At 43.5% G+C, this 18,541-nt stretch overlaps 1 protein-coding gene across 2 annotated transcripts in view; it reads left to right on the top strand.

Annotated features, from left to right (window-relative positions):
* The first annotated feature begins 6,573 nt into the window (after positions 1-6,573).
* NRG2 (neuregulin 2) overlaps positions 6,574-18,541 on the top strand; it is a 177,639-nt gene continuing 165,671 nt past the window's right edge. For both annotated transcript variants that reach the window (XM_060143732.1, XM_060143730.1), the window contains exon 1: positions 6,574-7,264. In XM_060143732.1, coding sequence (XP_059999715.1) covers positions 6,574-7,264 — 691 coding nt within the window. The remainder of the gene's footprint in view (positions 7,265-18,541) is intronic.

Genomic DNA, 18,541 nt, shown 5'->3' with positions numbered 1-18,541 from the left:
CAGGTGTACAATATTATAATTCGGTATTTGTATACATTGGGAAATGATCACCACAATAAGTCTAGTTACCATTTGTCACCATAAAAAGCTACAAAATTTTTTTTCTTGTGATGAGGACTGTTCAGATTTACTTTCTTAGCAACGTTCAAATTTGCAATATAATATTTTTGACTATAAGACTCGCGGCAATTTTAATGAGGTAAGAACTATTATCACTTTACGCATTTACCATTGAGGAAACTGAGACCCAGAGAAGTTAAGTAACTAGGCCAAATGTCAGCTAAGTAATTGGCAGAGCTGAGACTTGGATGTAGGCAGCCTGAGTCCATTACCCATGCTCTTAGCCAGTTACTCCGTGCCAGGTACTGTGAAGCATTTTGCCTGCGTTATGTCACTGAATCCTCACAAAACCTCTAGAGGTAGGTATATTATTATCCTGATTTTATTTGGGAAGGACAGTAAGGATTAGGAAGGTGAAGTGACTTGCCCAAGCTCCCATTCTAGTATGTGGGGAGCCAGGATTTTGCAACATAAACAAAAAGCACACTAGGCAGGAAGTCAGGGTTTTAGTGATGTTTCTGCCACTATAGGCTGTGTGACCTTGAGCAAATCCAATAGTCTGCATGGTCTCCACGTCTTCCTCTGTGACAGGAGGCCATTGGGCTACATTGACGCTGATTCCTTCCCAATGCTAATATCCTCAGAGTCTCAATATCTGTTTTCTATCTGGTCCCTTGTTTAAAAATCCTTGGAGGAAAAGAAATTAACCACACAGAACCTGAGAGTGACTCTGGAAGCCAAATTTAGAAAACAGATCTCAAAAGGAGAAAAAAAAGAAGTTTACAAAATATCTTTACTTAGAAAATGAGACTGTCCTGCAAATTGTTTGGCTTGATTTGTGAGACCCAGTGACCACATAAAGGCCATACACATCACCTTGATGGACCAGTTCTCCGGGATATAATAAGCCATGTAACCTGGTTCTGTGGCCATTTCTGGCCACTGAATCGGCTAAAGCTGGAAGAAGTCCATCCTCGTGTGGGAGGGATCTGGGAGAAGAAGCCAAGCTTTTCATATGGGTGTTCTATCTTGAATTCAGTATGTCTATACCATTCTGTCTACTTCTGTTTTTGTTCTCAGTGATTATTATATAGTGACACAGCCCACTGCTACCATGAACAAGTTTTTTCACAAGCATGTGGGGAGCCTGTATAGTGAACAGGTCTGCCTTCCATTTCTCTGTCTGGTTCTGTTCAAAAGTATTAGCTTGATCCACAGGAAACAAAATCATTATCTTGAAGAGATTTCTGTACTCCCATGTTCATTGCAGCATTATTCATAGTAGCTAAGTTACAGAAACAACAAGATCAATGGATGAATGCATAACTGTGGTATATATATATAATGGAATATTATTCAGCCTGAAAAAAGAAGAAAGTCCTGCCATTTGTGACAACATGGATGAACACGGAGGGTATTATGCTAAGTGAAATAAGTCAGCCAGAGAAAGACAGATACTGCATAGTATCATTTATGTGTGAAATCAAAAAAAAAAAAACAAAGTCATAGAAACAGAGAATAAAATGGTGGCTGCTGGGGACTGGGGAGTGGGGGAAGGGGGAGAGGTTGGTGAAAGGGTATATGCTTTCAGTTATTAAATGAATATGCTCTTAGGATATAATGTATAGCATGGTGACTGTCGTTGATAACTATTGTATAGTTGAACTTTGCTAAGAGAGTAGAACTTAAGTGTTCTCATAAAAAAAGGGGGGGCAGAGTATAGAAGGTGGTAGATACTGTTAATGAGTTAATTGTAGGAATCCTTTCACAATGTATACATGTATCCAATTATCATATTGTACACTTTAAATATATGACAATTTCATCAAGTATACATCAATAAAATAAAAATAAATAAAAGACAGAAAAAAAAAGAAAACCAAAAAACGCCCCAAAATGTGAGCTTGAGTTTGTGAGAAACCTTGGTCCTATCAGTAGCTCTGTGATCTTGCGAAAGTCAAATTCTCTCAGAGTCTCAGTTTTCCTCATCTTTTGTAAAATGATGCTTATACCATTTGCTTGCCAGTGTTGTACATTTCAAATAGTCTGACATTGGTAGAAGTATTTTGGAGAGATTGGAGACCTCTCAGACGACAATGAAAGCGAGGCTGCAGGACGCCTTCCCCTCAGAGAGACACGGTGTTGTGCATAAAGCAAGCCTGAATGGGAATCCCAACACTGCCTGCCACTTGGGCAAGTTACTAAACCTCTATAAGTCTCTTCAGTTTGTAAAATGCAAAGTTGTTGAGGCATGGAAATATAAACATGAAGCTCCTGACACACAAGAGGCCATTTAAATATGGTGGCTATTATTATTTTGACTATCAATTATTGAATTACAGTGAAGAGTTAGCAGGTTCAGAATATCAAGCTTTATTTTCTGAGACTGTGTACCAATTCACTTTGATCCCTAAGGAAAAGCCAGAAGAGAACTGGGCTCTCTTCTCTACTAAATGGCTGATGTTAATTCTGTAAAGCTTATCTTCATACACACCACACCTTGGGGAAATCTGGACAAGGACCTCTCTTCCTTTTAGACATCTCTGCCTAAGTCTCCACCCTCTGTGGACAATTGGGATCTCAAAACTTATCTTTTCATTCTAAAGAAGATAAAGTTATAGTGCAATAATTCCCAACCTTTTAATTCCCTAATAATTCTCTTTTTTAGCACCAGAATCTCATTTTAAAGTTAAAAAAATTTCAAGGAATCCCATATAATAATAGTTCTACTTTAGGTCACTTCTGATTGAGAAAATACATGATAAAAAAAATCAGCATCAGTAAAAAAAATTAGAGGATCCTCTCTCAAGCATTGTTGGGAATAGGTAGTATATGAACTTGATTAAAAAATTCACAAGGTACAAAAGGGAACACCATGAAAAGCATTCTTCTTGCACATTCCTCCGTCACCCATCCTCCACCACCCAGTGCCCTTCCCCAGAGCCTACTATTGTTTCCATTTCCGCTGCGTCCTTTCAAAGGTAATCTACGATCTACAAATATTTATGTATGTATCCTTTAAAAAAAGACAAAATGGTAACATACCTTGCCACTCCTTTTCACCTTGTTGCACTCTTCTGCATACTTAACAATGTCTTGTTATACTTTAAAATGGATATGTGAAAAAAAGAGATGGAATATGTATTGTTATTCACCACACTGGCCTCTAGTATTGAAAAATTGCATTGCATTTTTTTTTTTACATTTTTAAAACCTTTTTATTTTATATTGGAGTATGGTCGATTAACCATGTTGTGAGTTTCAGGTGCACAGCAAAGCAACTCAGCCATGCATATACACGTATCCATTCTCCCCCAAACTCCCCTCCCATCCAGTCTGCCATATAACATTGAGCAGGGTTCCCTGTGCTATACAGTGGGTCCTTGTTGGTTATCCATTTTAAATATGGCAGTGTGTACATGTTGATCCCCAGCTCCCTGAATGCATTGCATTTATAATATACAGAAAATCCTAGTGTGCAATAACTACATACCACATAGAGAGTCTCAGCTCTTAGATTAGGAACCACCAGTATAAGTAAAATATCAATAACATTCAACATTAATTTTGGCCCTTACTCTACACCAGGCATTGTTCTAAGCACTTTACACTTGTTATCTCACATAATCCACATCCTTCAAATCCTTCTAATCCCAGTTTAAATGTTATCTCCTCAGAGAAACCCTCCCTTATCCAAGTAGACCTACCCTCTCCCCTTTCCATTATTTCCTATCATTTCATCCTGTTTATTTCCTTCAGGACAGTTACCTATTCGTCCTATTTCACCTATTTGTTTACTGTTGTCTCCCGAATGGAGTAAGAGCTTTGGGAGCGGGGACAGTGTCAGTTTGGTTCACTGCAGTATATCCAGTGACCAGTCCCATGCCTGGGTGCTGGGCACAGAGGAGCCATTCCATCAGATGTTTATTGAATTAAGTACACAATGAGCAAAAAACAATTTTATGAGGTAGACCCTAGTATAGTCTCCATTATACGAATGAGAAAGCTAAGCCCTAGAGAGGGAAATAGAGTCAAGTCAAAATTAGTAACTTACAAAATTGGTTTAAAACCCAGTACTGCTTGACCCCAGAGCACAAGCTCTTCGCCACTACCCTGGTCTCAGGAACAGAAGAATGAGTACAATCTTGGCTGTGTATGATCTTGAGTAATACCCTTTTCCTCCCTGGGATTGTTTCTTCCATTGCAAAATGCGAGGGTGGAGTTAGTAATCTTCCTTATAGCTATGATCGATGAAAATGGAAAAGGAGACACTGAAGGGGCCAACAAGATTGGCTTGATGCCTTTAAGACAGCTGCTTTCCATTCTTTAATTCCTACTCTCCTTCTTTCACTAAGGATTTGCTGATCCTTATTTTATGCCAGGCACTATGTTGGTTGTTCCTTTGGATAGGTATCTAAAGCCTAACAGGACATAGTCTCTGCCATTAAGGTGCTTAGTCCGATGGGTCTAATGCAGACCCATTAATAGCTGCTTGAAGTACAGTATAGGTCTTTGCCATAACAGTAATATGTATGAGGCACATGGTAACACAGAAGAGGAAGGAATTAATTCCACCTTGTATGCGTATGGTGGTGAGGATGGTGGTGCATATGTAGGGAGGGAGGGATGAGGCTTACTGCTGAGCTAGGCCTTGGGGATAGAATAGTTTTCCAGGTGGACAAGGCAGAGGTGAGGCTTCCTGGACACAAGAGACATCATGTGCAGAAGCACACCAAGAAACAGTATGATGTGCTGAGGACTGCTAGGGTAGGGGCTTGGCTCCCAGAGGATGGAGTTGGCTAAGTAGAGGGGGCCCGTGAAGAGCCATGCTGAAGAGTTTGGACTTTACTCCTGAGAGGAGTGGCATGGCCAAATCATATTTATATTTTATTTTTAGAAAGATCACTCTGGCAGTGGTAGGACTGGAGGAGGGTGATGAGGTGAAAGGTGTGGAGGCTAGTGAGAAGGATTTGTGGTGGTCCAGGTGAGAGGTGAGGAGCACTTGGACCTCGGGTATTCATGCAGAGTTGGAGAGGAGCTAGATAAATCGGGGATTTTTTTTAAAAAAAAGAAGTGGCAAAGGACTTGGTTGTTGGTTGGATGAGGGAGAATAAAATGAGACTGAGGGACTTGCTGGATTGGGTGGCCAAGTATAAAACGGTTCCATTAATGATTATATGGAATTAGGAGTTGGGTGGGAGAAATAATGCTGTTGGCTTTGAATATGTTACGTTTGGGGGGGTCTCTTAGCCAGGAGGAAAGCTCTAGCTCCCTCTTACCTTTCCAGAATAGCATTCCTAGCCAAAGTCAGACATCCTCGGGCCAGTTACCTGAAGTCCCCAGTCAGGGATAAGATTCTCCAAGACCTCACTGGAATTCCTGAGCTCCATATCCTTCAGGGATATAAGCTGGGTCTTAAAAACTCCCTGTATCCTTATTGATAGAAGGAGAATGGATCCCTAACTCGCTTTTTAAAATCAGATGCTGGCTTCAGTGGAGCAAACTCTCCTGCCTCTTTGCAAGCAGCACACTTTTAAAAAGAAACCATTTCCTGTGGGGCAGCTCTGGCCCTAACCGGCTCTGGCTCTTAGGTTGGCTCCCAAGAAGCCCCCACCTCCTTTAGGAAGAGGCTTTTTTAAAAGAAGATGAGGTTGTATACCGTGTAACCTGGTCCCGCCTGGCTCCTGGAGAAAGCCCAGAGACCTGGGGACTGGACCCTCTCTCAACCACCACCCGGGGTTAGGTGTCCTCAACGCCGAGGCAAGACTGCATGTAGCCCCAATTCTCCCCCAAATGACGGGGCTGGGATCCTCCCCCACCTTAACTCGAATCTCCAGCGCTCACCTGGCGGTGGCAGGGCCAAGCACGTGGGCCCGATTAAGGGCTGGCCTCTAGGGTCCTCCCAGGGAAGGGGATATACAACCCCAGGAGGCAGGAGGCTGGCCAGTCACCCGGGCCGTGACAATCTCCTTGGCTCCTACAGCCGATGTCCAAAGGCAGGGCACAGCCTGTGTCCCACTTCCCCCTTCATAGGACGGTGCCAGAATCTGTTATCTCTACTCCGCCCTCTGCTCACGGACTACCCCACTGTCGTGCCCATAAATCCCAAGAGCAAAGGGTAGCACAATTCCTCCCGCGTCCCTGCGGGCCCTGAAGCCGGGCACTGAAGCAGTGCAGTCCCGAGCTTCCCCTGCAGAAGCCGCGCTCCCCACTCGGTTCGGGGGTAGAGGGGGCGCGAGAGAGCAAGTGGGCGGACGTCCCATCCTCCGCATCCACCTCCAGGTCCTGGCGCGCAGGGTGGGAGCGCTGCGCGCCTCCGCGCTGCGCATAGCGGCCCGCTTGCCGCCTGCCCCCTGCCCTAGCTGGGCCGCCTCCCCGGGCTGCGGGTGGAGGGCTATAAGGCGCTAACGTTACGCTGTTTCCGGTTTTCCAGCGGGCTCTGGTTTCCCCTCCCAAGGCGGCGGCGGCGGCGGCGGCGGCGGAGCGGCGGAGCCCCCCAAATGGCCTGGCCAGATGCGGCAGGTTTGCTGCTCAGCGCTGCCGCCGCCGCCACTGGAGAAGGCTCGGTGCAGCAGCTACAGCGACAGCAGCAGCAGCGAGAGGAGCAGCAGCAGCAGCGGCGGCGAGAGCAGCAGCAGCAGGAGCAGCAGCAGCGACAGCAACAGCGGCATCTCTCGTCCCGCTGCGCCCCCAGAGCCGCGGCCGTCGCAACAGCCGCAGCCCCGCAGCCCCGCAGCCCGGAGAGCCGCCGCCCGCTCGCGAGCCGCAGCCGCCGGCGGCATGAGGCGCGACCCGGCCCCCGGCTTCTCTATGCTGCTCTTCGGTGTGTCACTCGCCTGCTACTCGCCTAGCCTCAAGTCGGTGCAGGACCAGGCGTACAAGGCACCCGTGGTGGTGGAGGGCAAGGTACAGGGGCTGGCCCCGGCCGGCGGCTCCAGCTCCAACAGCACCCGTGAGCCGCCCGCCTCGGGTCGGGTGGCACTGGTGAAGGTGCTGGACAAGTGGCCGCTCCGGAGCGGGGGACTGCAGCGCGAGCAGGTGATCAGCGTGGGCTCCTGTGCGCCGCTCGAAAGGAACCAGCGCTACATCTTTTTCCTGGAGCCCACGGAGCAGCCCTTGGTCTTTAAGACAGCCTTTGCCCCTCTTGACACCAACGGCAAAAACCTCAAGAAAGAGGTGGGCAAGATCCTGTGCACTGACTGCGGTGAGTCGCCCCCTCCCTCTGCTAGAGAAAGGGGGGAGGGGCGAAGCTGTGGAGAATGGGGGTGGGGCGGGAGGTGCTGCAGGTGCCCAGGCCTGGCAGCGCCCCGGCCGGCCGCTGGGGGGTGGGGCCGCCCCTGTGCAGGGCGTTTGGCATGGTGGGTGAGGGTGTTGGGCTGGTGAGAAGGAGGATCAGGCTCAAAGTGTGCCAGGGGTGGGGGCGGGGGGACGCGCTGGCCTGTGCCAGCAGGGATCTGCGGCTGATGTATGGCATGTGGGGCTGGAAAACTGCCATCATAGCCCAGTAGCGGCAGGAAAAACGGAGAGGTCCTGGTGTTGCTGGCCCGAGGCTCAGTGAGTCAGGAGTGACCCTCGGAGGCCTTGCCCGCTCTGCTCCCACGGGCCTGCCTTGCCCAGGCTGGCAGGGTCTGCAGGAGCAGCTGGGCAGATTCCCAGGCTGTGAAGGCCTCCGCTTACAAGTTCTCCTGGGGAATCATGGCCCCCGCCCCCTCCTTCCTCTCCTGGGCTCCCGGTCAGCTCATCCACACCGCTGGCGCAGGCAGAGTTGGGACTTTTTCTGCTACTGTTTTCTGTCCATGTGGCTCAGGGTTTTTTTCTGCATCGTGATTGCCTGTCTTTTCTAAGCTGGTAGCACAGCCCTCTCTTAGCCTCCACGACTAGAGAGCAGACACCTCTTTTGGCTGTTTCTGGGAGGTCTTCCTAGGTCTGTTGATTGTGATGACGGCAAAATAGAGTAACTTCTGCTGAATGCTGTAAGTTCAGCTCTGACATCTCACCAGCAGGATGTGTTGACTGCATATCTCATCTTCATGATGTTGGGTGCTGAACGGGAATGCAGGTGATTAGAAACAAAACATTGAAATCTGTAGATCTGTGCGGCTGGGAATGGAGGTCTCCAATGTCAAAAGTCAAAGAAATGTCAGTTTAAGATCTTTTTTTTTCTTGTCCCTGAATCCAGTACTTACTTCTCAGTAAGATATTTCGAACCAAATTGTCCCCAGACTGGAGTGTTTGATGTTAGCTTGTCTTGTGCTTATTCATATTGGGGTTTCATTTTATCCCCAAAGGCTGGATTTGGTGTTTGCAGTGTGACTTTGAGCTGTGTAATCACTGAATTGTGACAGATGTCCTGGTCTGTCATAGAAGTTGGTGTGTTTACTAGTTTACCAAGTGATTCTGGGTAGTATAAATAGGCTTTGAGTAGCAAAGAATGTGTAACAGCTTGTAGGAAGTTTTGCTGCCCTCATCTTTCTAGATCAATGCCTTTGACTTTCAAAAGCTTCCCTTCTACCCCACGTCCCCCGCCCCCTCCACACCCCTGTCCTTCAGGAGACGAATTTTAGTTTAGTGGTGAGAGTATATCTAGGTATTATGTTAAACTGTGACCACTTTAATCAGAAGACTCTTGCAGTGTCTTAATAAGAAGAAAGAAACTTTGGTGATAACAGCAGTTTATCTCTCTGACATTGTCCTGAGGAATATTGTTGACTGCTCTTTAATGTTGGTTTTATGCTCTGAAATGTTTGATGATGACAAATTGAGACCAGTTAAGAATTTCTAATTTTTTATTGTGTTAAGCATTTTGTCTGAGATCCCTTGGGGAGCTGTGGAACTGTATTGTGCAGTGGGAAATAGTAAAAACATTTATTGAACCTTATCCAAGGACAGCTTCTGTTTTGACTTTCAGTGAGTTGCTCCTGAATGTGCATCACGCACATTGCCACATAATCCCTTGTCTGGTCCACTGAGCCCCAATGGTCATCGTCCCCTGTCTTCCTCCTCCTTTCCTCCTTCCTCCATCAATTCTACCTTGTTTGTTTTAGTGAGTGTTTAATAGCTTAATAGTTGAATGTGGAGATCATGAAAGATCTGGAGTTCAGAAATATAGTCTGCTTTTAGGTTGTGGTCCTCTCATATTATGAACATAGCATGTGCAATATAGTTCTCAAAAAGATAAATTTAGGACTGCAATCACTGCTAACGAGAGGGCCCTCATACATCACAAATTATCAAGGGGCAGGAAAGTGTATGGGAGTAAACATTTTAGAGTGCAAAAAGTTTTGCTTTGAGTTGATAGTATATAGATACAAGTCAGTTTGGGGGCTTTATCTAAGGGGATTAGAAATTAAAGGACATTTTTGTGAGAGGAAACTTGTGGAACTGGTGATAATATGACAGAAGAGCATAAACTACATTTTCTTATTTTCTACAATGTGGTTGAAGAAAACATGCACTAGTAATGGTATATTAAATAAGGAAACAAATCTTCCTAACTAACCACAACACCTTACTCGTGCTCAGCAGGAAATAACTAACAAATTCATTTTCTGTTTTCTATCTCTAAAAAAAGCCGTTTGGGCCACAGGGTCATTGGGAACATTTTCTCCTTGGAGCAGATCTGCCCATTGCAAAATAGGGAAACTGGCACCTGGAAACTGTCATCATGGCCGTTATATTGAGCAACTGTGGTTAAATTGTACTTTATTTAGCCATTTTCAGCTGTGAGCCTGTCTGGGCTCTGAGAGGTATGGTTCCTAGGGAGATTGTCCAGAAAGCTGTGTTTTGGTGGGCCAGGACTTTGGGATAAGGTACCATACAGAGAGATAAAGGTCTTCGTAAATGGCTAATTTTACCACAACTATGAAATGTTGACTTGTAGCCTGTTAAGTCCTTCTGGAATAGCAATGTGTGCCAGAGGGGCATTTTTATAGATCTAATGTGTATCATTCATCCCAAATTACTACCTCTGGTGGTAAAGAGTGGAGTAGAATCTTTGCATTTCTCAGATTACATATATGGAGGTGTGTTCTGTGCCTTCTGAGGAAAGAACAGGAAAAAGATTTGAAAAGGACTCTCAGGGATTAGCAACTCTGTACAATGCTATGAAAGCATCCTGTTCTGCAAATAGTCCTACATTTTTAATGACGGTTGCATATATTTTGGTTTAATCACACTCTATCATTTGCTTTCCTATATGTGTATGTTTTTTAAAATTGTTTCCTTATTGAATAGATGCAATAGATACCCTTTTTTTTTTAAAAGAAAGATCATTCTTCCTTTGGGACTTTATGATTTGCCTTTTTCTTCCAACGTATAGTGTACTTTGTTGTTAAAGCTAGAAAAGGTGTATTCCTGGGGGACTTTATGTTCTTTAGGATAGTTTTAAATTAATGTGGCACCCAGATTCACATATTAGAGCAAGGTGGTTCACAAAATTCAGTATAGCAAAAGCGACTGCATATTTTTAAAGTGCTGTTTATTTAAAGAATCTTTTCTTCCCCAGCCAGCTGGAAACCCAGCTGTGCTGCAGCTTGAAGATGGGGAAAGTGAAACTAGATTAGAAACTGACCAGTCCTAGTGGTGAGGACAGGCTTGATTATAGATTTAGGGGTAGAATTACCATCACAATGTCATTATTTCTTTCAGTGGCTGCTTTCCTCAGCAGACTGGGATTCTTGGGGGCAAGAACCATATCTTATCTTTGAGGTCTTTCTCCTAGCTCTCCTGCCTTTCAATGTTTGGTACTGCCGGTGGCTTACAGAGGGATTCTCATAAGTGTCTTTTGAATGGATGAAGTCAAGTGAAGTTCAAAAAGCAAGCCTCCAGATTAATACTAAAACAATCTTAACTCTCCTATCTGTGACATCAAGTCCTGTGCTGAAAAGCTGAGTTTGATGATAGCCCTTACCTGTCGCTATGGGAACCTTTTTTTCTGAAGGAGTCATAATCAACTAGAGTACTTAACCACAATGTGCTTAATCATTGTGCTGATTAGTGTTAATGGGATTTGAGCAGTGGAGAATCTAGGTCTTGTTGAAGAAGACCCTCTTTTTTTTTTTTGGAAGGCAGGTTATCACCGCCCCCCCATGTTTAAACAAAAATAAGATAACTATCAACTTGAATTAACAAAAGGTTTGGGGGCTAGAGAGGGTGTTATATTAACTAGCTAGGTGACTAACTTCTCCTTGGTCCCAAGGCTCTTAACCATCTTTTATTATCTAGGACTTTTTTTTTTTTTTTTTGTGGCTACGTTGGGTCTTTGTTGCTGTGCGGGCTTTCTCTAGTTGCGGCGAGCAAGGGCTGCTCTACGTTGCGGTGCTCGGGCTTCTCATTGTGGTGGCTTCTCTTGTTGTGGAGCATGGGCTCTAGGTGCGCGGGCTGCAGTAGTTGTGGCTCTTGGGCTCTAGAGCGCAGGCTCAGTAGTTGCGGCGCATGGGCTTAGTTCCTCCAGGGCATGTGGGATCTTCCCGGATCGGGGCTGGAACCCATGTCCCCTGCATTGGTAGGTGGATTCTTAACCACTGCGCCACCAGGGAAGTCCCTATCTATGACATTTTAATTTCATTTCCTAATAGCAAATATGTCATTAATTTTTTCCTTTATAAAGTATTTGTATTTTTGAATATGTAACACTTTCATATGGTTCAAAACTTAGAAAGCACATAAAAATATACGGTGAAAAGTCGTCTTCTTACCCCTGTCCTCAGCTACCCAGCTCTTAGGCAATTATAACATATTCTTGAAATGTGTATTTCTCTAAAAGCAAAATGTTTTTCAAAGTAATCTTATTTTTTTTCTTAACAGATGGAGAATGTTAATTTTGCCATTAAGCCAATATTATGGTAAATTCTTCCCAAGTAGTGTGTGTGTGTGTGTGTGTGTGTGTGTGTGTGTGTATATATATATATATATATATATTTTAAACCTAATCCAAGATCTTAACCAATATCCTACCTTACAAATATAACCCTAGAGTGAGGAATAAAAATACCAACTTATTTTTCAGATACTTTGCCGTTAAGAAGTTTTCTATGGCAGTGAATTTTGTGAGTCTTAATTGGGGTGCTCAAAGGAGAGATCCAAAGGTTTGTCACTGAGCTTTAGGGCTGCAGCTCTGCCCATACAGCAGTTCCCACTGTTTACACTCTTGGTAGGTAATCTCACAATAGCATCCATGTGGGAAATCACATGATCCCATATATGGGAAGAGAAAACTCCACAGTACATGATTGCTTTGATTCTCATTTAGAAACCAAAGACCCCAGTTGCTGATGAAGAGGTTGATTTTGATCATATTCATGTATAGCTGGTATGACTCCAGGGGGAATTAGCCACTTGAATACTATTTTGAAGTACGTTTAAGGTAACTGATTTGAACGTAGTGTTAAAATTTCAGAGGATCGAGGAATTTCCATTTGGATAAGTAGGGGAAAGCAAATATGCAAATCTAAACAGTGGGACGTCTTAACCCTCTAAAGCCTGTTGGTTTAGTGGCATATGGCAATTTTGAACATTGACTTGAAAAAGGAATGATCTCACTATCAATGAAGTTTCCCCTGTGCAGTCTTTGACACTTGTTCTTGGGTCTTTCTTTTCAGGGTCTGAAGCGTTGTTAGTATAATTTACATCAAAGGTAAAAGAAATTTCCCTCCAAATTTTGCGTTTGGATGGATGTGTGTGAAATGGGGATTTTTGTCTTACTTGTTTCCCGTGAATTAACCCTCCCCACTTACTTATTGGAATTTGTACATAGAGATAAACCCAGTTTGTGAATTTCAAGAGATGATATAGGGAGCTCTTTAGAAAACTGAGGAAAGTAGATGAATTGAGCAGTGGACGTGCTAAATTATGACGTTTGAAAAAATGACTGTCTTATGTGAAGTTCAAGTAGACTCCTTTAAAAACAACAGTACACGCAAATGAATCTTGGTGAGTAATGTTTCAAGCAAGCCTGTAGGAACTGAAGCAAACCTGGAGGATGATTAAAAGGCTTTAGGATGACATGAAAGAGGACATTGCTGTACCCAGGCAAAGAGCTGGGAAGCTTTTGCCAATCTGGGGTCAAAAGACAGAGATTCCACACTTGACTGAGATCGTTTGCTGCTAACCAGCTGTGATGTTTTTGATAATTATGAAAAGAGGTTGAGTTAAGGAGCCTTCTTGCTCTGGCTAGTTGCTGTTGGCAGAGTGTGGCATGCAAGCTCCATTCTACAGTGACATTCCCTTCCTGCTTTGTACATGCAGTGAGATCCAAATAGCCTCTCCAGGGACCTTCTCTGGGACAGAGCCTCTAGCTCTTCTCTGTGCCTCAGCTCAGAACCTGATTGTGCTGCTTGCCTCCTGGGGTGGGGCTGGAGGTAGTTAACATTCCATTTGCCCTTGCAGATGTTTCCAGAGTAGCAGAGGCACAGGTATCCTAGGGAGTTTCCTTATTCTACTAGCAACACAGACCCCCAAGATGTGATGTTCAGGTTACTTTTTATTCTCTCTTAGGAAGCAGAATCTTTAATGGTTCTTTTTTTCCTTCAATGATTTCCTGCTTTGTGCTTAGGACATTGGCTTCCCCCTCCTCCTTCCCTCCCTCGTCTGTTTATACAGACTGAGGATCTGTCTTTGTCCTTTAGGCTGGGATGTTTTACTTGGTCTTGATCTTGATATTGGTCCAACTAACAGAAGCCAAGCTGAACTAACATTCCTCAGAATTAAATATAAGGAAGGTTACCACATGGCTAAATACCTGGTCCAACCATGGGAAAGTCAGGACATCATTAATTTGATTGGGACAGTGATGCAATTTGGTATCCCAGAGGTTGTATTACTAAAAGAGCTTTCTTTCATTTCCGTCTTTCAATGTTTGCTTCAACAAATGTGCTCTGTGTAAAGAACTAGGTACTTTAGGGGAATTGCATCAGACAGTCCCTGTCACCAAGGAGCTTACAATCTAGAAGTACAAAAATATAACAGTAATTCAGTCTAGAGTATGACAAATGCCATAAGATACACCAACATAGTGCTTTTGGGAGGAGGGGAAGAGTCATAAAAGAAAGAAAGATCTGGTTAGAGGATTAAAGAAAGTTTCTTGGAGAAGCAGTTTGAGATGGGATTCTAATAGAGACAGAAGAGGTAGAGGTGGTTTAGGGATAGAGAGAGATGAACTGATTGATTAAATCAATTCCATGCAGACAGAGCAGCATTCTCAGTGGCTGAGGGGCATGTTTGTAGTATACAAAATAACCAGGATGAAAGGAGCAAATGGGCAAAGGTCCTAGTAAATTAGGATTATATTCCCACCCATCTTGAGTGCTAGACTGATGAGTTTATTTGTAATTATGTAAGTAGTATTTGAAGGCTTCAGTTAAAAGCAGCTCAATAACGTGTTGTAGTTTTCAGTGAATGGGTCACATTTTGTTAAATTTATTCCTTAGTACTTCTTGTTTTCTGGATGCTTTTGTAAATGGTATTTTTGTTTAATTTTGTTTTCCACTTATTCATTGCTAGTATATAGAAAGATAATTGTTAAAATATTGACTTTGTATCCTGTATTAGTTATTCACTTATTCATTTCAGTAACGTTTTTAGGGGTAGATTCCTTAAGGATTTTTTTCCTATGTACATGACTGTATTGTCAGTGAAAAAAAAGACATTTTTACTTTTTCCTTTCTAATCTGTTTGCTTTTATTTTTTTCTTGCCTTATTCCACTGGCTGGAACTGCCAAGTACAATGCTGAATAAGAGTAGTGAGAATGAGCATCCTTGGGGGAAAGCATTTAGACTTTCACTATTAAGTATGATGTTAGCTGAAGGTTTTTCATAGATGCTCTTCCTTTAAAAAAAAATGTCTGCTAAATATAGTGTAATGACTAAGCGTTTGTGCTCTACAGCCAGATGAACCTGGGTTTGGAAACCATTTTCTACATTTTCTAACTGGGTGATGTTGGGCAAATTACTTTCTGTATCTTAGTTTCCTATAAATGGGAATAGTGATAGCACTTAATAGGATTGCTATGAGTATTAAATGAGATAATGCATGTAAAATAATTAATACAGCACCTGCTCAATAAGTGTTATTAACAAAATCTTATTAACTTAGACCAATGTGAGCAGGAAGACTAGTAAGTGAAAATATTAAGTTCTGGAGGACTGGAGGCAGACAAGGGGAGAAATTTTTACTGAAAACTGTATTATGTGTGCGGTCTAATTGTAGGGAAGCCCATGTGAGTCCAGGGTATGAATGCTGGTCCTATAGAGGTCCCAAGTAGGCTGCAAATCTTGATGTGTCCATGGATCTGTTTTAGTCAATTTTTAGAGAAGCCCACGGATGGAAACTGCTTTTCTCTGTTTCACAAATGGGAGGACTAAGACTCAAACTTCAAAATGACCATTTCAAAATTTCATCATGCTTGTGGGGTCAACCAAGGGTCCACATTCTGGAGTCCTGCCAGGTCTGCTTTTTTACTTCGGCAGGTCTTATCTTACATTGTATTGTTGTTAGGAGGAGTTGCTGAAAGTCACTGGAAAATGGCTGAAAGCATCCTTTTTCTTTCAAAGAAAGAAGGTCCCTGACTCATCCTGCTTTGATTTGGGGGTTTCCAGAGTTGGGGGTGGATTCACACTGAATCATTCATACTCTTTCCTTGTTTCTCTGCACTGGGTTGGGATGGGTCTGGTGGCTGCCCAGGGTCAGAGGGGTACAGGTATGGGCATGTAACAGGTGGCATTTTGGGAATTTGTGGGGTTTAATTTTAATTAATTAATTGATGTGTGGTACCCATTGGAAGTATGAAACTTTGCTCCTTAAATGTTCGTAAGACAAAGACTCTGCTTTGAGTCATTCCTCTAAATATTTGTTGGGTATTATTACCCCTCAGATCCTGGACTGGCCACACATCCCTGACCTTAGGAAGTATTGTTTTTTCTTGTTCTTAGACTTTTAGTATTTATGGCCTGTGTCACTTATATGACACATCATTTAATGCCATGCACTGTTAATTATCTTTTGATGGGTCAGTGTCTTAGCTCCTTCACCTGATTGTAAGATCTTTGGGGCCTGAAACTTAAAATATGTTTTAGTAAGTATTTGACTACTGGCTATTGCCAAGTAAGGGAAAAGTGAGACCTTTGCTTTCTCTTTATAAAGACCACTTTGTCCTAGACAAATTTCGAGATTCCTCAAATGACAGCTCAGGCTTAAGGACTAGACCAACCATGGAGAATGTCTTCAGACATTTCGATAAAGGGCAGAATTTTGCTTCTCAGTTATGTTTCAGGTGTGTTTGTTTTTTTCTTGATAGTCCATAGTTTCTTCATTTTCTTGCAAGTAATTTTCTGTTCTTGAGTTTTAGAATTATCTCTAGGTGGTTTACCTCATACATGTCAATATTTTGGCTTGTGTTTCATTCCTATCTTTTAGTTAGTTCGCATTCTGCAAAATTCTCCATTTTCACTTGCCATGCAAGCTTTTTGGTTATTCCCCATTCTGGTTTCTCACTGGAATGGTCAGTTGGAGTCTCTTACCCTGGCCTGTTCATGCTTCAGGCTGAATACCTTAAAGAGGTAAGAGGTGTGACCAGGCATCTTTTGTAGTAAGCTGAGATCACAAATTAGGAGTGGTTGTACCTTTTTGCCTGTAGGCAGCTTGGGACCTTCTGGAAGCCAGTACTGGTTCTTAGATCATTCTTTTCTTCTGAAAGGGTAGGGAGTAGAAACCTAATATTTCTTCACATCTCTCTTTTAGTATGTTCATTCTTTTGTCTTTGCCTTGAAATGAGACATTTTTCTGCCATGTCTCCTTGGCTGAATCCCCTTGGGTGGGGATGGGAGGGGCCTCTCCAGAGGGAGCTCTCTTCAAGCCTAGGGCTCCTAAGGGCCCCTAGTCATCACCTTGCAGAAGGCTGTGGCCCTCAGCTTCAGCGAGTCAGAGTTCCTTTCACTGGTGCCTGTGGCCATACATAAAATCTCAGTACAGCACTTCACCATGTTGCTTAGGCCAGTAATGAATTTCACAAGCACAACCCAATTGATGGCTCTCCTCTGGAGTAACTTTATATGGCTTTAGAGAAGAGAGTTTATTTACCAGTCAGGATGGAACATGTAGATTAAGTAGATGATCTGTTGTGTCTGAATTCCTGTCTCTGAGTGAGAAATAAAATAACAGCAGGGCTGCATACAGTGCGACTTTCCCGACATTGTCATTGGTTGATTGAATTTCAGAGAAACATAATAATAAAAAGAAGAATGTTTTTAAAAGGAAGAAAGAAGACTCAGACCACGACATGACTCATTTGTCACAGAATGAAACCAAGGCCCACAGGTGAAGATTTTTTTCAAAGGACACTGGGGTTTCCAAAGGCAGCCTGTCTGACTGCTCACTCTTAGATGGTTTCCTTTTCACAGTCTGTTCAGGTGGGTTTCTCTTCTGAGACCCTCTTACCTGGGGCTCCACCCCTCCCACCTTATCCCATCTAGCTCCTACCTTTCTACTTAGGCCTGCTGTCATACTTGCTTACGTCATAAATGTAACAGCCATCCCTCAGCCCCTGTTCCCAAGAACCAGAGAAGTTTCCAGAAATTTCTAGTACAAAGTTCGCAATCCTTTCTTGGACTTTAGGTCTGATGGACCTAGTGGGAAAATAGGAACAAGGCAAGAGATAGGTACCTACGTGGGTGGGACTATATCCAACAAATTGGGCTAAACTTTTCTCAGGTCTGGTTCATTTTAGACAAAATATGGGGTTTTCCCAAGAAAGCTTCTCCTATATTTCTAGGTCTCCTTTTCAAGAGGAAATGCTTTCTCCAAAAAGGCTAGTAACATTCACTGGCCTTTTAGTAACACGTGCATTAAATTGTCCTGGCCAAGTACTGACAGTAATCCCTTTCAGACAGCACCTCTGGGGCTCAGCCCAAGTGATTCTGGCCAATACTGGGCCAGGCTCCACTGGATGTGGAGCCAGGTAGTATACTCTGGGCAGAACAAGACATCACCACCTCTGAGAGAAACTCCTTGCTGCTGGGAAAGAATCTAATTTGTAGGTTGAAGGGAGGCACATGGGTGGCCCCCAGTTTGGGAGTTGGCTGTCTTTGTTTCTCAGTATGTAAATCACCTGAGTAGGTTTCCACTGTGCGTGGTATGCACTCAGCTAACTGAGAGGGCAAATGGGAGCTGGAGCTGAGACTGGTTCCCTTGGGAATACTGTTGTCACCTCTGCCGATTTTACCCCAGCTTCTACCTTTGCCCACACATAATGTGGGCTTTGTGCTTCTTCTGTGTGGTGTCACAGCCTCAGAGCCTCTGGTGAAGGGTCTGCGCTAGGCCCAGAGCTTGTTGTACAGAAGTAGGAATTAAAGGCATTGGTTTTAAGATTAGTTCTGTGAAGGGATCACTTGAAACTTTAGTGCTGTATCTAAAAGAAAACATCATATTGATAAAGGGTCCCAGTGGGTTTGATGGTCTTCATTGGGCCAAGGTCACGAACCATATACA

This window comes from Lagenorhynchus albirostris, chromosome 3, assembly GCF_949774975.1.
Source record: "Lagenorhynchus albirostris chromosome 3, mLagAlb1.1, whole genome shotgun sequence".
Taxonomy (NCBI): domain Eukaryota; kingdom Metazoa; phylum Chordata; class Mammalia; order Artiodactyla; family Delphinidae; genus Lagenorhynchus; species Lagenorhynchus albirostris.
Note: the sequence above shows the minus strand (reverse complement) of the source record. Positions and strands in the feature narration are given on the sequence as shown.